We start from the raw sequence: 20,010 nt of genomic DNA, 5'->3' as shown, positions 1-20,010 counted from the left end.
GAAAACGGGTTTTAATGGCGTTACGAGATAAATTGAAATTAAATCCATCAGAGCAAGTATTGAATACGCGACATATACTCGCAAACGGTTCAATGAACCCATAGTTACGCCGAAGAATGTTAAAACTTAGCTGTTGTAGGAGATCTGCACTATCAATTCGAGATTGGATGAGGTCCGCGACGAAAACAGCTTTTTGTGTATCACGGCGGACAGATAGCAAATCGAAGTGTATGTCTACAACGATTTTCGTAGTTTGGAAGATTAAAAGGATCTCTCCAAGGCAGGCGACGCAAAGCAAAACGAATGAACTTGCACTGAACAGTTTCAATGCGTAGCTTATCTGTTTGATAATATGGTGCCCAAACAACAACAGCATACTCGCGAACTAGAGCGCAATATAACGATTTCAGGCAGTATAAGTTATTGAAATTTTTTGAGATGCGAAAGATGAATCCTAGCATCTTTAATGCTTTAGAGAGGGTATATTCTATGTGATCTTTGAAACTAAGTTTTGAATCCAATAGCACTCCTAGATTCCTAATTGATGTCTCTCGTTTTAGTACAGCTTGCGAAATAGTGTAATCATACATGATCGTGGTTCGTTTACGAGAGAAAGAGATAACGAAGCATTTGAAGGTGTTAATAACCATTCTGTTGACGTTGCACCAGTTAGAAAATACATCCAACTGTGACTGCAAGAAGTTTGAGTCTTTCAGATATTTGATGAGATGAAACAGTTTGAAATCGTCGGCGAATGATAGCTTCATGCATTGCAATGCGAAATTCAGATCATTTAGATATAGCAGAAATATGAATGGTCCTAGATGGCTTCCCTGAGGAACACCAGAGCTCACGATGAATGATGGAGTAACGCAGTCGCCAATTCTCACGGTCATACTGCGACCAGTCAGATATGATTCAACCCAATCCATCATCCCACATGTCAAATCTTTAGTTTGAGAGAGATCTACAATCTCTGTTCAATACACTGACTCGAAGGATGAGATGGCAAACGGTGCATTTGTTTAGTTTTTGCGTAACAAAAGCATTGAACATATCCACAATAATTCTTGGTGATATTTCTTCTTCGGGACGAAGTTATTGTGTTGGTTATGAATTTGTCGTAATTCGTTTATTGTAAGCCAAGTAGTCAGTAAAATAACGAAAAGAAACATTAACGTTTGACAACTCTGCTGTCCGAAAACATAAATTTAGAAACAAAATGATTTCAGGCGAGACGAAGTTCGACGGGTCAGCTAGTATATATATATATATATATATATATATATATATATATATATATATATATATATATATATATATATATATATATATATATATATATATATATATATATATATATATATATATATATATATATATATATATATATATATATATATATATATATATATATATTTATATATATATATATATATATATATATATATATATATATATATATATATATATATATATATATATATATATATATATATATATTTATATATATATATATATATATATATATATATATATTTATATATATATATATATATATATATATATATATATATATATATATATATATATATATATATATATATATATATATATATATGTGTGTGTGTGTGTGTGTGTGTGTGTGTGTGTGTGTGTGTGTGTGTGTGTGTGTGTGTGTGTGGTAGTGAGTGTGTGTGTCATTAGGTTTTCTCAGAGATGACAGAACCGATTTTAACTAACTTAGATTCAAATGAAAGGTCTCACGGTCCCATACGGAATTCCTGAATTTCATCTGGATCCGACTTCCGGTTCCGGAGTTATAGGGTAAAGTGTGTTAAATATTGCACACCGCCACTTCAAGCGGCGGAACAAAACACGAAAAAAAATCCTAAACTGGTCTCAAAACTACACAAATCGATAGAACATTATCAGTAGGCAACTAAACAAACCGATTCTTCCGGCTATCCTGTTTCCCGGTATCCGGTTCCGGAAGCACCGGAAATAGTGGTCATATATACCAAAATGGATCTCACTCATTTTTCTCAGCGATGGTTTGACCGGTTTCCACAAACTTAGATTCAAATGCAAGGTCTTCCGGTCCCATACGTAATTTCTGAATTTCATCCGGATCCTACTTCCGTCTCCGGAGTTATAGGGTAAAATGTGTTCAATATTGTACACCGTGACTTAAACCGGTGAAACAAAAACCGTAAAAAATTTTCTAAACTGGACTCTAAACCGTTATTCCAAATCTTAGGGTCGATTGAAAGGTCTTATGGTCCTACCAAAATTTACTGCATATTTTCGGATGCAACAAACATTTAAATCGTAATTTAGAGTGCGTACTAGTAGAGTTTGTACGTCATGTTAGTTGATGACCGTACGAACCGACTTCGATCATAGCGGTTCTCGGGTTCCGGTGCCGGAAGTACATATAATAGTGAACCCACATCGTTTTCTTAAGGATGACCTACGCGAGTAAAGTACTGTTTCATTCTGTATGTTATACTAGTAAATACACTAGCAACTCCTTGGTTTCCTTCAAAAATCGAAGAGAATATTTTTGAATAGAATACCACAATATTATACATGAGAAAGGCATCATTACACCACTAGGTGGATTAAAACAGGTTTTTCAACAAGTATTAACTTTATGTCTACTTAAAGGTTCATGTTGAGGCGCGAGGTGGCATTAGTAGTTCAACATGAACTGCTGGTGAGTCGAACGCAAAAAGTACTTAAATTTGCTGATGTAATATTTTATTAAAGAATTCAAAATTATTCTACAAATAACTAAGATTATTGCACGATTTCAGTTTTTTTTATCCTGTGACCGACATATTTATAGGTATCTACAATTTTTATCAAATCCAGGGTTATTGAGTTCGTGGCTCCTCGTATTATATTTGAAAAAAAAATTGAAGGGTTAGCTTAGAACACTTCTCCATTTTCAATTTTCTTTACATTTCGTTTTCGTCTCGTCAATCCATAACAGTTTATCTTGAGCTGTTATTCTCCCTAGCAGTTTAAATAACCCGCTTAGCAAATGTAAAGGTATTGCTCTTTGCATTTGGTGGTATAACAGCTCAACATAAACTGTTATACGATTCGGTGAAAAATAGTAAATGTTTCACAAGTAACAGAAACTTGACGTCTGCTTAGCGGTTACTGTTGAATTACAGTTCATTATATTCTGTTGTACATTGACGAACCGAAGACGAAATGAACCTGAAACTGATTTGAAGAATTTTTCGAAAAACAATCTGCATCATTTGCATAAAATGTAGTAAAACTGATTTGAAAGCATTGAATCTGTAACTTTCAATATGATGAAAATTTTCACAATTAAATGTTTGGCAAGAAATCTGCCGTTGTTGCTAGTATACTGATGCCTTGCCACAGTATGGATCACCATAACCGGAAACAGTAATTTCAATGAAAATAATGTTCTGGAAAATTGTTTCGTCTTTAACGATCCATTGTCATCATTACTTGAAGTGTTACTATAATTACTGAACACGATTAATCACTTTCCTGTCTGCAAAAGCAAGTACAAAAAAAACACGCACTTCAAGTGCACTCGATCTCTGGCAATGACCCTCTCTCTTTCTTTATTGTACGGTCGCTAGACAGACCGCGCTCTACCTCTACCTCTCTGGCTGAGGTTCCAAAATAATGTTACACCTCACATCACACCACACCACACTATTGGCAAGCCGCAAGCATCATTTGCCAACAGCGTTTCAACCACCGTTCGGTATGTCCCCCGTATGTGCGCGCGGTACTTAACCTACTTTCGGTTTGTCAGTCAGTTTTTTTCTCTCTCTCTCTCTCGCTCTCACTCTGTCTGCTCCCGACTTGTGGTGAAAGAACTTGCGGTGGTAGCAGTTCAGCATTGAAAAGATGACGCGTTCGCCTCAGAGGGGGGGCGGTCGTGTCCCGGCGACGTCAGGTTCGCACTGCAATATCAGCGAAATATGAAAGATGTGACACGTTCAGATGCTCACATATAGATGCTGGCGGGCTATCCGTACAAGTGCGGTGGAATCGCAGTAAAAGTGCACAGTCGAATGTCTTCGGATGAACGTTTCCAGCGCATAACGTCGTTACCAGGGGGTTGACTTTGGAAAATGATGAAGCTATGTGGGGTCGCGAGTGAGTTTGCTCAACTGTTCGAATAAAGTGAACCACTCGGGGGTCATTGGAATTCGCTTTTCTGTTTATTCTGCCGAGAGAAATTGCGCATCATACAGCCACAGGCCATCGGGATGGTTGTGGGTTTTTTTTTGTATTCTCAACTGATCATAAATTCAAGGATATTCTCTGTGCGTAACTTCTTGACTTTACATTGCATATCTAGAGACATATATTGCTCCATTTACAAGTAAATTATCACTATCTGTAAGAGCAAGGTTCGTTTTCTTTGTCCTGTCGTGATAGTTTCGCTGAAATCATATAACATTATTACTTGGTCTTGGATGTTCAATAGGGTGGGACAAAATATTGATTTCAGCTCCACTAAACTTTTCGTGTTCCTTTTGGGTCCCATAAGCACCATGCAAAATTTTAGCTCGATAGGAGAAACTATATTTTCGCGCCCGCGGTTCAAAGTTTGTATGGGATTTAGTATGGGAAAACAAACTTTTAACAAAAAAAACATCTGGAGGTCACCCTATATACTCAAAAAATCAGCGGGCATGTAATTTTTGTAGGAAATTTAATGAGGAAGAAAACCTTCGAAGACTGTAACATAATCCGACATCTGTAAAAAAAGTTATTAAAGAAAAACCGACACAAGGTCCGAACGATGGCTCATTCCTTAATATATCTAGCACCACTGCTGCTAGTGATGGTAATATGAGTTTGCTTTCTTTTATTGTGCTACAACGGTTGATCTGAATTGTTTGATGTCTTCACAATAGTTGCTCGGTGTAGTTTGAAGATTTTTTTAAACTTAAAAACCATGTTCCAAAACTCACTGTAAAGACACACAAAAAACTAACTTTTTTATTTGAAGAAATACAATTTTGAAGTCTTCCACAAAATTGTAAATAAACTCAAATACTATAACTTTGTCGAAAACATAAACCATCTGCCTCATATGGTTTAAAAGATATGGATGATTTCATTTAATACTATAAGAAAAACATTGATTCAAAGTTTTTCTTTTTCTTATTTTTCTATCGTCCTTGTCTTCTAAACCATATGAGACAGATGGTTTATGTCTTCGACAAAGTTATAGTATTTGAGTTTATTTACAATATTGTGGAAGACTTCAAAATTGTATTTCTTCAAATAAAAAAGTTAGTTTTTTGTGTGTCTTTACAGTGAGTTTTGGAACATGGTTTTTAAATTTAAAAAAATCTTCAAACTACACCGAGCAACTATTGTGAAGACATCAAACAATTCAGATCAACCGTTGTAGCACAATAAAAAAAGCAAACTCATATTACCACCACTAGCAGCAGTGGTGCTAGATATATTAAGGAATGAGCCATCGTTCGGACCTTGTGTCGGTTTTTCTTTAATAACTTTTTTTACAGATGTCGGATTATGTTACAGTCTTCGAAGGTTTTCTTCCTCATTAAATTTCCTACAAAAATTACATGCCCGCTGATTTTTTGAGTATATAGGGTGACCTCCAGATGATTTTTTTGTTAAAAGTTTGTTTTCCCATACTAAATCCCATACAAACTTTGAACCGCGGGCGCGAAAATATAGTTTCTCCTATCGAGCTAAAATTTTGCATAGTTTCTATGGGACCCAAAAGGAACACGAAAAGTTTGGTGGAGCGAGAAAATAATTTTTCCCATACAACCTTGTCCCACCCTAATGTTCAATCAAGGAAAGGGGTTTTCGAATTTGGTTTTGCTATACGCATCCTAATGACACTCTCATCTACAGTGGTTAGAAATTAGAAAAGTTACTGTATCACAGCCCACAAGATTCAAGATCTGTTCGAAGTACCTAACATCATATACTGCAACTCTTTTCGTGTACTCCAGCGGTCATTCTACAACGAAAATCTGAAGTATCCCAAATCACTTTCTAATCTCTCAACCAACCATTCTCTCAACCATCACTCGGTATTTCTCGATTGGCAAAAATTGAAGGCACTCTGTTGTCACAAAAATTGTCTCTCGACCGCAACGGCAGCTAGCCAAATCTCACCAAAAATTTTACAGTGTCTTCACAGTGATTTGGTGAATAGTAGAATACGTTTTTTTAAGAATTTATGAATTGTTTTCTTTCTCAAATTGAAATGATATGCAATCATTGTGGAAACCGATTTTTTAACCGAGGCCCGGAAATCCAAAAGACTTTATTCGGGTTAGTTCATAGAGACCGCAAAATGTTGGTGTGTGACGAAAATGTGCACTAGAGATTGTCGGGTTTCGGGTAGTTGTACCCAAAACCTGACCCGAATCCGATCCTGACGGGTACGGATCGGGTTCGGGTTCCGAAAAGAAGGCGGATTGGTGATATCAGAGACATAACTGGATGACGTGAATACGAATAAAACTGACATGCTTCTTCCATACTTTCAAATTTCGAAAATCGCACCGTTGATTGTGTGAATTTTGCAAACTTTCAGTGTTTCACTTGCAGAATTGTAACGGTCCAAATCCAATATAAGGCGGAGCACCGGTAAACAAAAATTCTAGTGTTGTGTAGGGGACAAGACCGATTACGATTACATTAAAACTGTAATGTTCAAATGCATTCATAAATTACTCATTAATATTGAAAAATCCACAACAAATTGTTTGTGGCCATCTAAGATTTCTAAATTTAAGCTAGGAATTAATGTGACATTAATTTCAATGATGTACTTGTCAAACTCATCTCAAAAATACCGAAAGCCGCCATCTGGCATTTGCGGTATTCTAAAACTATTATTGATTATTGATATCCACTCGCCAATTGTTGAAAAAAGTGTCTATAATACCTTGAAAAGTTATCGACGAAAGGTAAAATATTATTTATTTGTAATTATGTGTTTTCATACATATGTTAATTAAAACGAAATTTAACAAATCGATACTACATTTCACCACGGTTAAGGAGTGTATCGATAAGTAGTCAGCAACATTCAAACAGTTATAACTCTGAAATGGCCTAATTTTTTGCAGCGTGTTTTGCGGTGACATGTTTGTTTACATGTCAATTACAGCTGCGCAATCGATTGGTTTCGGTACGGTTTATCGTTTCAATGATGAGTCGAATTGATCCGGAAAAGCGAAAGAAAATTCTGCACACTTGGTGCTCAGAAAGTGGTGTCACGTACAACAAAATTGCTAAATGGGTGAAAGTGCACCACACCAGTGTCAAAAATATTATCGAGAAGTTCGGTAAGACCCTTTCCATGAGGGATTTGCCCCGATCCGGTAGAAAAACGGGTACCTGCCAGCCCGGCCGGGACTTAAAAATGATTGAGTACATCAGGAAAAACCCATCGGCGTCGACGCAGGATTTGGGCAAGCAGTTCAACACCAGCATCGAGATGATTCAATGGAACAAAGTTCGGAACTCCCTGAGAACGTACAAGAAACGGAAGGTGCCGAAAAAGTCCCTGGTACAGCAAGTTCAGGCCAAAACAAGAGCGCGAAAACTGTATAACCGGATTCTACAGAATAAAGACGGATGCATCCTGATCGACGACGAAACCTACGCCAAGGAAGACTCTCGAGCGCTGCCCGGACCGCAATATTATACGAAATCGGTGCACCAGGACGACGCTGACACCACGGTGGCGATGGAAAAGTTTGGGCAGAAGGTGTTGGTCTGGCAAGCAATTTGTACCTGTGGTTTGCGGTCGTCGATTTTCTTCACGAAGGGCACAATTAACGCCAAGGTGTACGAGGAAGAATGTTTGAAGAAGAGATTGCTGCCACTGTACAGAAAGCATAAGGCTCCTCCTCTCTTCTGGCCGGATTTGGTTTCAGCCCACTACGCCAACTCCGTTCTACAGTGATTGTCAAAAAATAATGTACAATTCGATAAAAAGGACATCAACCCACCGAACTGCCCGGATCTTCGGCCAATTGAAAGGTATTGGGCAATTGTCAAGCAGCACTTTCGGAAGGAAGGTACAGTGTCCCAAAACATGCAGGAGTTAAAAAAAACTGGACAGCTGCCACCAGGAAAGTCACAAAAGTAACTGTGCAGAATTTAATGAAGAATTCTACCGATGGTATCTCGCGGCGTCGCACCGCCGAGCCACTTCAACACGAAAAAACTTTATTTCTGTCTCGCGATTCACTCGAATTTCTAACCCTTCTACACGTTGAGAGCTTCACCGGAAGTGTCGAATGATATCAGATGAAAATAAAATTTATGGCCACTGACCGTCAGCATATCGATACAAATTCATATGACTTTTGCTACCATTTTCAAATGAAGCTCCCAGAATTAATTGTCAGTTGAATAACGTATCTAGCCATTTAAAGTTTCGCTTGCTCAGTTTCAAGTGCCAAGTAGTCTAGCTGTTTTATTGTCTTCGCTGTTGGTAGTGAGCAAGTTCAAATGAATAGAATTATAAATGGAGTAAAGTATTAAAAATGAAAACTAAAGGAGGAAACTTTTAATTTATGTGTATTCTGTTGATATTTCAGCTACCTGTTTTGTCTGTCATCTGTTATCTTGAACCAATTCGAATGTTTACATAAACCTCGTTTGAAGGCCGCTCTCACACTATTGAAAGTGATATATTGTTACTTCAAGAGATCAACTGACGCTGGTTAAACTGAGCTTTGATTTGAAGTGAATCGATTGAAGAATTGAATGCTGCCCGTTCGGTACGCCAGCGAACGTTGTGTGTGTCAGAGTGTGAAGTTTACCGGAAATAGTGGTCAAAATATAAATTTCTACCGCCGTTTGAAGAACGACGCCATAATCGTAAAAAATCATCTAGATCTTAATAAAAACAAGTAGAGTTTGTACGTCATGTTAGTTAATTGCTATACGAATCAATTATACTGGTTCTCGAATTCCGGCTCACTTCGTTTCCTCAGAACTATACTAGTTATACTACACACTTAAAAAATGTTACATCTTTATAGATGCACATAAAAGGAGCGTCGCGATTTACTTACATTCACAATACAAAGCATTTAAAGATAAGTCATATCAATAACTTCACAGTTGTTTTAGCTGAAACTCACATCGATACAGACGCAAAATTTATGTTTACATGTTAGTAGATGTAATATTGTGTCATCACCGAAGAAATTACGGCATACTTGAATTTACGTCAAGCGTAAATTTCATTTTTTCTAAGAGTGTAGTTGAACAGTTGGTTTCTTTCAAGAATCGAAGAAAATTGAGAATAAAATTGATATGATAAAGGCAATGGCAAAGTTTTTGCAATGGTTGAGTGGAAACATATATTGCAGAAGCCAAATGAATGACAAACTTAACAGAAAAGATGATTTTTTGGAAAAAGATACGCTAAGAGACAGAACTCGAACCCCTGAGTTCTTATGCATTCCGTGCATACGCGCTACCATTTCGTCACCCTGAACCTTGTGATAGACACAGCTCTAAAACACAGTTAGACATGGTAGAACGTACATCGAACATGGTCTACATTCTGGCCGTCACCCGACCGGTACCATACATCCAAACATCTCTGTTCACCAAACAGTAGTCCTCTCGCTCCATACCTATTTTCCGCCCAAGCACTGAGTAGGAGAGTGTATTTATGATCGCTTGTCACCTTCTCTACTGGTGCCAGTCGCTGGCTGGACATCGTCAGCGACAGACCCTATGAAGGTTGTATTGATAGTCTGCCTTTTCCTAGCAGAAGCAGATTGTTACGGAAAATCAAAGCGCAATTGTGTTTAACGATTTATTAATTTTAATCGGTTTGACGTAAAGTTGCCATATAACTAAATTCAATTTTTGCAATGACTGAGTGGAAACATGTATTGGAGAAGCCAAATGAATAAAAAACTTAACAGAGAGAATGTTTTTTTTTTTTGGAAAAAGATACGCTCAGAGGCAGGACTCGAACCTGCGTATCTCTCGCGTGAGAAAAAACTTCAGTGTTTCAATTATCAGAGCGTTTTGGTTATAAATTGATAGACTAAGTTGACCATTACAAACAACATGCCTAAATGTCTGTTTTAATAGCGAACAAAACGTGTCGTAAGCACACTGCACTCAATCAGGGAAAATATTATATATTTCTATGTGTCGGTTTTGCACGGTACGCTTTGTGCGATGATTCCCATTAATGCTTGATTAAACATTTAGGAAAACTTCAATTTAGAGTGTGTTGTGGTTATCTCATTTTGCTGAAAATTTTATCCTTAAACTGCTAAATATATTCCCGATAGTGTGGAGAAAAAATTATGTTGCTGCTTTACCTACAGAAATACAACAAGAGATCATCTCGATTAAGATCTGCCCATTCTGTGAATTTTAAAAAGATGCCCCATAGTAAAGTAAGACGTATTCACGTCAAAATGTTTTTTGTCGGGTACGGGTGATGAATTTTTCATTTCAAACGGGTACGGATCTAGTTTGGGTTCAAATTTTTGTCGGATTCGGGTATTCGAATCCGACACCCAACCCGGAATATGAACATGACAAACCCGGGTAAGTTTTAGGGTACAGAAAAAACTGGTTTTCGGGTTTGAGTCTGGTACGGATAAATGAACTTTATTTTCGATGGGGTCGGATCGGGTTCGGGTTCAAGAAATTTCTTGACGGACCATCTCTAGTGTGCACTCATCGTAGATGCCTGAGCTCAAAATATTCACAACCTTAGATTCAAAGGGAAGTTGTTATTATTCCATAGAAAATATTTGATTTTTATCTGAATCTAACTTCCGGTTCCGGAATCACAGAGCGATACGAACCAAGCTGTGAACAATTTGCATTCAATTTTTTCCGAAATGGATAACCGATTTTATAAACTTCCCAGGTAACCAATAAGCACTAATAATGGCATTAAAATAGACTTTTATGAGCACCAAAAGTGCTTATGGCTCTATATCTGGAATCTGAAAGCTGATCTGTTGTAAATCAATCAGAACTCAGCGTTCAGAATGCACACTAGCTATTAATAAGCATTATCCATGAATAGCCGTATATTTTGCCAAAGTCGGCATTAATTCAGTCTTAAGTGCGATTAAAATGCCAATTAGCGATTATTTGCTGTCATAATGTGGCATTAGTATGTGCTTATTGGTTACCGGGGTTAGATTTAAATTAAAGGACCATACAAAATTGTTGAAATGTAAACGGGTTCAACATTCGGTTCCAAAATCACAGGATGTATGTCAATTTCTAGAGTGTTTTGCCATAAGGGACCATGAAAAGAGAAGCGCATTCCTTCCGGCTCGAGAAAAGAATGGATGTATGGAAATGATTTTACTTCGATGAATTTAAAATTTGTGATTTTTTTTATCGTGATATGTGAAAGATTGTAGATTGTATGAACCCAGCCCCAAAACACTTTTATTTTGCGGTGAGCACGAATCTCAAATACTATTGAATCGATTCAGATCAAATTTTCAGTAGTTGTTCCTTATTGCTAGAGCTAATTTGTGAACAAAGGGTTTGGCGAAAAAGATTTTTTTTGCATGATTGGATATGCTTTTCTTTTAAAATATTGATATAAATATCGTCTTTTTCTGAAATAACACTGGTAATCATGCAAAAATTGCTTTTTTCGCAACAACCATTTGTGTACGACCTGAACACCTGAAAATCTAGACAGAATCGATTCATCACTTTCACACTTCCTACCGTTATCAAAAGATTGCGCTTCTTTTCTCGAGCTGGACGGTATGAAACCTCTTAAAGTGGGCTATTAATTGTACTACTTTGCAGAAATCTTTGGTTGATGATCAAATAAACTCAAGTCGGTTATACGGCTCCTCAATTTTAGGTTCCAGAAGTGCCAGGAATAGTGAACTAAAAGCTTCATAATGAAGCTTACTCTGATAGTTTCGAAGGTGACTATCAAATTTCGTCCATGAATTTTCATATTGTTCACATTTATTTTTATGAACTATATTAAAATAAAAGGTTTCGGAATTTCATCCGAATCCATCTTCCGGTTCCGATATTATAAAAAACATTCTTTTTGTTTTAAAAAAAATCTGGGACTAACATTTGGCATAAGAAAAAAATTTCGTCCCAGAGCTTTCCGAAATCGAAAACATTTTTTGATGCCAAATGTCTTTGAATTGCATGAAACGTCGAAATCAAGTGTCATCTAAAAAACTGGGAGTTTTTTTTTTTGAAAAAATTGACTTTTTGAGACTTAGGCGTTTCATGCAAATCTACGACACTTGGTATTCAAGTTAAAATTTTTGAAATTTCAGATTTTTCCAGAGTCCAGAGTCGATTTAAAAAAAAAGTAATTCTTGAAATGTCACTAAATCTCGACGTTTTATGCAATTCTAAGACAATTGCCATCAAGTAAAAATCCGTTTTCGGAAATTTCAAGTACCTATCAGTCATCAGCGAGTTATAATTTAAAACATATCACAGAAAACTTGAGATCATTGAGGTATAGTGAAACTTAAAACTATCACAAATGACTTCCTTGAGGTACCTCAAACCTAACAGCAAATGGTACTGTCGTGCAATTTTCTATTTTCATCGTCATTTTACGACCAGTAAAATATGAATGCATTCAATTCTGTATCATCGTGTCTAAGAAGCTGTTATAGGATATCATGTGCGTATGTCGGAAAAATATATACACTAGAAAAATGTTCTAATTTTTCAAAAATTGGGGAAAATTACCTGAAAAAAACATTTTAAAAGTCGAATCTTTACCCTTTTTACAATACTTTTATTTTTAATGAGGAGGGGAGAGGGGTCTAGTTTAACGGATGACAAAGCACTATTTCGGATAAAAATGTTAGAACTAGCTTGGCATAACACAAAGCATCATCAGAACAAGATTTTGTAAATTTTAGGTAGAAAAGTATTGAGAAAAAAGTCGTTGAAGAAGTATTTTCGAGGACTTGTCGTAGAAATCATGATTTTCGGAGTCCACTGTATCTCAGTGCAAAATTGTCAGAATCAAAATCAAAACTTTTCGCCTTTCTCTATAGAATTAGGTATTAGAATTGCTGAAAAAATCGAAAATACTCTTCCACTCAGTTCGACGAGATTGGTAAATCTCTCTCTCTCTCTCTCTCTCTCTCTCTGTGTGTGCGCGTGCGTGCGTGTGTGCACTTTTCGAAGATATTTGAACGCGCTCAATTTTCTCAGAGATGGCTGAACCGATTCTAACAAACTCATACTCGTTTGAATGCCACTGTCGGGCCATTGATAAAGTTCAAAGATCAAATGGCTGTGACTTTTGGTTCCGGAGATATGATTGTATAAGTGACCTAATCGACAAAATACGTTGATTTTTATATTAAGGGTGCCAATATTTTGGAATCACCTCTAATCTCGTAAAGCGCTAATGCTCAAAAGTTTAAGCACCTAGAAAAATGTCCTCATGCAAAATTTGAGCTAAATCGGACATGCCCATGTGAAATACATGAAATTTCAAAAATCGAAAATTTTTTTGATGCCAAACGATTTGTTCAAAAAAAATTTTTTTTCGGGATGACACTAAATCTCGACGTTTCATGCAATTCTAAGCCTTTCGGCATCAAAAATTTTTTTCGATTCAGGAAATTTCATTTTCATCAAATTTTCTTCCCGCAGCTGAAAATCGCTTGCCAAATCGAAAATTCTTTTGCGATCTTATTAATAAAGTGAGTTCATGATGTGGAATATTTGAACCGGTTATCTATTATTTTAATCACAATTGTATATAATAGTATTAAAATGCAATAATTAAAGTCATACTAAAACTAACGTTACTATTTATTTTACTTTTTTTGCAGTTCACCACATCGATACTGTACGATCCCGCACGAAAGAAAGAGCCTTCGCAATCGTTCCAAACCGAACGGGATGCCTGTCTTTCCTACTTCTCCAAATGGAACGAATCGGATCAGGTGGACTTTGTCGAGCAGCTGTTGTCTCGCATGTGTCATTACCAGCACGGCCACATCAATGCCTACCTGAAACCGATGCTGCAGCGGGACTTCATAACACTGTTACCTAGTAAGTATGGACTTCTTGTGGTACTTGCTAAAGTTGTTGGAAACAATGTGCTGTAGCTCAAATGTGGGGGAACACTTTCGAGATTTAAGCCAGATGAAACAGCGTGAACCGGAAGCACACACTGTGTACGGTCGGGTTAAGTTCAAGCCATATTAGAAATATCAATCAGAAACCTTGCTTCTGCAAACCAACTACAACTATTCATTCAAAAATACTGAAATTTTATATGCGGGGTTTCTTTATGTGCCTTCCTAGTTCAGATTTCACAAGTTCTGCCAGTTCGGATTAACGAAACTGGTTTTATTTTTGTTTTGGTTTTTGTTTTTGTTTTTGTTTTTGTTTTTGTTTTTGTTTTTGTTTTTGTTTTTGTTTTTGTTTTTGTTTTTGTTTTTGTTTTTGTTTTTGTTTTTGTTTTTGTTTTTGTTTTTGTTTTTGTTTTTGTTTTTGTTTTTGTTTTTGTTTTTGTTTTTGTTTTTGTTTTTGTTTTTGTTTTTGTTTTTGTTTTTGTTTTTGTTTTTGTTTTTGTTTTTGTTTTTGTTTTTGTTTTTGTTTTTGTTTTTGTTTTTGTTTTTGTTTTTGTTTTTGTTTTTGTTTTTGTTTTTGTTTTTGTTTTTGTTTTTGTTTTTGTTTTTGTTTTTGTTTTTGTTTTTGTTTTTGTTTTTGTTTTTGTTTTTGTTTTTGTTTTTGTTTTTGTTTTTGTTTTTGTTTTTGTTTTTGTTTTTGTTTTTGTTTTTGTCTTTGTGTTTGTTTTTGTTTTTGTTTTTGTTTTTGTTTTTGTTTTTGTTTTTGTTTTTGTTTTTGTTTTTGTTTTTGTTTTTGTTTTTGTTTTTGTTTTTGTTTTTGTTTTTGTTTTTGTTTTTGTTTTTGTTTTTGTTTTTGTTTTTGTTTTTGTTTTTGTTTTTGTTTTTGTTTTTGTTTTTGTTTTTGTTTTTGTTTTTGTTTTTGTTTTTGTTTTTGTTTTTGTTTTTGTTTTTGTTTTTGTTTTTGTTTTTGTTTTTGTTTTTGTTTTTGTTTTTGTTTTTGTTTTTGTTTTTGTTTTTGTTTCTGTTTTTGTTTTTGTTTTTGTTTTTGTTTTTGTTTTTGTTTTTGTTTTTGTTTTTGTTTTTGTTTTTGTTTTTGTTTTTGTTTTTGTTTTTGTTTTTGTTTTTGTTTTTGTTTTTGTTTTTGTTTTTGTTTTTGTTTTTGTTTTTGTTTTTGTTTTTGTTTTTGTTTTTGTTTTTGTTTTTGTTTTTGTTTTTGTTTTTGTTTTTGTTTTTGTTTTTGTTTTTGTTTTTGTTTTTGTTTTTGTTTTTGTTTTTGTTTTTGTTTTTGTTTTTGTTTTTGTTTTTGTTTTTGTTTTTGTTTTTGTTTTTGTTTTTGTTTTTGTTTTTGTTTTTGTTTTTGTTTTTGTTTTTGTTTTTGTTTTTGTTTTTGTTTTTGTTTTTGTTTTTGTTTTTGTTTTTGTTTTTGTTTTTGTTTTTGTTTTTGTTTTTGTTTTTGTTTTTGTTTTTGTTTTTGTTTTTGTTTTTGTTTTTGTTTTTGTTTTTGTTTTTGTTTTTGTTTTTGTTTTTGTTTTTGTTCATTTTCTAGTTCGGGTCCTGATCCTGATTTTGGTTCTGGTGTAGTTTCTGGTCCTGATTATTGAGTTTTATTTTGTTTTCACTCTTTGTCATCAGTGCGTTGGCAGTTTATGTTGAGCTTTAACGCTATTTGCAAAAACATTAAGTACTGCAACGAAGAACAATCTCTAATTAGACGTCTTCAACGAAACAAGTGTCGTCTTACTGGCCATTTTTGTTTTGTGCACTTAGAACAAGCTTTGAATTATTTATGTTTTATTCCTTAATTAATAAAATAGTGTTTTATCGATCTGGTATTTCGGTTTTAATTCTACGACTTTTATAATTATCTATCTAATCTAAAACTATCACATTGAAGAAGAATTTAAATTGTATTCGAAATGCGTATATGTGATGTGACGTTTATTATACAAGATTTATAGTGTCGTGAGATACATAGTGAATTTGTATAGTGACGTGATATACTTATAACAGAATTAAATGGTAATATGTAAAAAAATTATCCTTGTAAAATCATTCTGTTCAAACACTCAAACGAAAAGTTAATAATTATTAGGGCCAAATATTTTTTGATGGACCATGTATAATCGATGTCCACTTATTATATTTTTAGATTTTTTAAATATACTTTATATTCAATTTTTCAATATACTTTATATTTTGGACCATTTAAACTCCGTAAAATTTAATACACTAAGGTCTTTTTGTATGGGATTTTTTATACGAATTTTCAGAGTTATGCGAAGTTTCTGAGTTATGCGATTTTTTTATGCGAAGTTTCAGATTTATGCGGTTTTTTATGCAAATTTTCAGAGTTAAGCGGCTTTTTTATGTGGTACGTAAACTCGCATAAAAATGACTTCAGTGTAGCAGAGCTGCAATCACCAAAATGCATTGCACGGTTTTGTTAGGTTGATTCACACTTCCGGGCGTCGAGTGTAAAGTCGATTGTCCCACGAATTACCAAATCTTTAAATATCAGAAAAAAAGTTTAATGAAATGACTTCAAAAACTTCATTATAAAAGATAGTTAGTATCCGTCAAATTACATTAACATACCGTTTCCATTCCATTGCAGCAAAGGGACTGGATCACGTGGCAGAAAACATCCTCTCCTATCTGGACGCCAAATCACTGTGCCGAGCCGAGCGTGTATGCAAAGAATGGTCCCGAGTCATATCAGAAGGCATGCTATGGAAAAAGCTCATAGAACGGAACGTTCGCACCGATTCCCTCTGGCGAGGGCTTGCAGAACGGAAAGGATGGTAAACTGCGCCTACTGGCTTCTGTAATGTCATCGAGAATGATTTATTTTTTTGTTTTTGTTGCTTATTTCAGGATAAAATATCTGTTCATTCCGCGACCGGGAGTGACACATCGACCGCACAAATTTTACCGTGAGCTGTTCCCCAAGATCATGAAGGACATCGAAGCGATCGAGAACAACTGGCGCACCGGTAATCACAACCTGCAACGGATAAATTGTCGATCGGAGAACTCGAAGGGCGTGTACTGTCTACAGTACGACGATGACAAGATCGTGTCCGGTTTGAGAGATAACACAATCAAAATCTGGGACCGCAATTCGCTGCAGTGCTGCAAGGTCCGGGTTTTTTTCAAAGCGTTTTTTTTTGTTCTGTTAGTCAAAATGTTAACAGTACTTCTTTCTCCACAGATTTTAACCGGTCACACCGGATCGGTACTTTGTCTGCAGTATGACGACAAAGTGATTATTAGCGGTTCAAGTGATTCCACGGTCCGGGTGTGGGATGTGAACTCCGGTGATATGGTAAACACACTGATACATCACTGCGAAGCGGTGCTGCATTTACGCTTCAACAACGGCATGATGGTGACTTGTTCCAAGGTATGAGAAAGAAACTGTTTTGGTTTTGGATCTGTCGAAGTTTTACTGAAACTTTTTCCGACTGTTTATTTTGTTTGTTTCTAGGATCGTTCGATTGCCGTGTGGGACATGACATCGCCAACGGAGATAGCCCTCCGACGGGTACTAGTCGGCCATCGGGCGGCAGTCAATGTGGTAGATTTTGACGAGAAATACATTGTATCGGCTTCCGGTGATCGTACGATTAAGGTGTGGAACACTTCGACGTGCGAGTTTGTACGTACTCTCAATGGTCACAAGCGCGGTATCGCGTGTCTACAGTATCGGGACAGACTGGTCGTTAGCGGTAGTTCGGATAACTCTATAAGGTATGGATAAGAATACACAGTTTCAATTACTAATGCATTTGATCTACTATTTGTTCATTCTAGACTATGGGACATTGAATGTGGTACCTGTTTGCGAATTCTCGAGGGTCACGAAGAGCTCGTCCGCTGCATCAGGTTCGACTCGAAACGTATCGTGAGCGGAGCTTACGATGGCAAAATAAAGGTGTGGGATCTCCAAGCTGCCTTAGACATTCGAGCACAAACCAATACGCTGTGCTTGAAGACATTAATGGTAGGTATCTTTCTCGGAATGTTAGTAGGGGACGGGTTTAGCGTGATGGGTTAGTCGATGCCTTTCACGCAGCCCACCTGGGTTCGATCCCCAACCCCGCGCACATAGGGTCAGAAAGCTTTTCTGGCCCGAAGAGGCGAATGATCTTAAGGTTAAAACCTCTATAATTGGAAACAAAAAAAAATGTTAGTACATACAGCATTTGTTGCTACCAGAGACCGAAGAATTCATTACATCACCTCAGATGTCACGATAGAAAATTTACCAGTTCCTGGCCATATTATTAGATCCCTACTGAAAAATTATATTTCTCTGAAATGTTGTACTTCTAACTATTCAAAAAAATGGTTTGAAAATCGCAGAGCACCATGCCACCAATTAAAATGTTTTTCAACGTATTTAGAAAAGCAAACAAGTCACCTTTCTTCACTGGTCGGGAGATTCTCCGGATAAGAATCCTATAGAGAATGTTTGGGACTTTATGAGATGCGAAGTTTCTAATGTTGTTTTCGCTTGATGCCAATCCTAACCTAGTTTCTACCCTAACTGCTGTCAAACCGTTTGTTTGAAGCTAGTTTCAAACCTAGTTTTAACGTTGTTAAACTGAAAATCGTGTCAGTTTCGAACCTGGTTTTTATATCAGGTTTGCTAAGTGCGAAACAAACACAGTTTCGTGAAAATTGTTTGTTTGATGAAACTGCCCTGGGTCAGTTCAGCGAAAACGACATAAGCACAATAGTCCGAAAGAGCCTAATTTGGTGAACAAAGATGGATGAAACTGCTGTTGTAAAATTGAATTGTTGATTTCATTCATTCATGCTCTTGTGTGCCGGCGCCAGAGCCTAAAATTGTCACGCATTCTCAATGAAAGTCTGCAGGGAGCATCAGCAGAATTTCAATTCTCATTCTTTCATCGATGTGTTGAAGATCTGTGACATTTGGATATAAAGAGTGACTAAAATGTAACAAATTGAAGTAATTACATCCCAGAAGCTCTTTGGAAACTAAAACTACTACAAATTCGAGCACCATCAGGTAAAAGTCATTGTGAAACCTTTTTCTGTCATTTTCGATTCTCAAAGTTTCGGTTGAATACCGACACTGCATACTATGGGATTTTCACTTAAAAATGCAAATGACTGAAAGGGCAAATGAAAGAAAGAACATGGATTTCGTTCTAATAGTTTGCAAGCGAAGCTGAGAGTGACATTAATTTTTTGTCATTTTCGTCTATTTTGATTCAATGAAAATGACTTTTATTAGCTCTGGCCGGCGCATTGTCTGGTAATCACAATAATAAACAACATGGAACCTGAAAGGGTTTTTGAGCCCTCCTTTACATAAGTCTCATCGTCCATCAAAACGCATGCATCCGGACACTGCTCATCCAAAGAATAGTGTTCCCCAAACTTATTAATGATTGTTTTAACACTGGCATGATGAATTCTAAACCGTATCGTCAATTTTTGCATAGTAATACCCTTCTTACTTAGCCATGTGTCCAGAACCTTAATTTTCACTTTCTTTTCAATACGCACAGCGTACTGTGATCTGAGCATAAAGAACCATCACAAATGCATACGTACAACACAAATGTATGTGGATAGCTTATTTTCGATACACTCCTTACACCACACAGTTCAAAAGGCATGAAAATCACGTGCACGGAAGCTTACACACAGTTGCCAAAAGCAGCAACGGCAGCTTCTGGGTTTCCGGGCTTTTCACTGCTCATCATAAGTTTGATGTTTCAGAAGACGTTAGAAAGTAGATGTCAGATGTTGCCGAAAAATATTGATTTGGTAATCTATTTGCTCATGCGGAATGCAGAGCACTGCATCTGTGACAACCGGTACGATCAACGGGCAGGTATACATAAAGAAATAACTC

General features: G+C 36.1%; 1 protein-coding gene across 2 annotated transcripts in view; it reads left to right on the top strand.

Annotated features, from left to right (window-relative positions):
* LOC131430360 (F-box/WD repeat-containing protein 11) overlaps nt 1–20,010 on the top strand; it is a 96,897-nt gene that overhangs the window by 73,552 nt on the left and 3,335 nt on the right. For both annotated transcript variants that reach the window (XM_058595270.1, XM_058595271.1), the window contains 6 exons: nt 13,872–14,094; nt 16,732–16,918; nt 16,992–17,256; nt 17,329–17,520; nt 17,605–17,867; nt 17,931–18,120. In XM_058595270.1, the coding sequence (XP_058451253.1) occupies nt 13,872–14,094; nt 16,732–16,918; nt 16,992–17,256; nt 17,329–17,520; nt 17,605–17,867; nt 17,931–18,120 (1,320 nt within the window). The remainder of the gene's footprint in view (nt 1–13,871; nt 14,095–16,731; nt 16,919–16,991; nt 17,257–17,328; nt 17,521–17,604; nt 17,868–17,930; nt 18,121–20,010) is intronic.

Source organism: Malaya genurostris, chromosome 2, assembly GCF_030247185.1.
Source record: "Malaya genurostris strain Urasoe2022 chromosome 2, Malgen_1.1, whole genome shotgun sequence".
Lineage (NCBI taxonomy): Eukaryota > Metazoa > Arthropoda > Insecta > Diptera > Culicidae > Malaya > Malaya genurostris.
The sequence above is the reverse complement of the archived record's forward strand: the minus strand, read 5'-3'. Positions and strand labels throughout refer to the sequence as shown.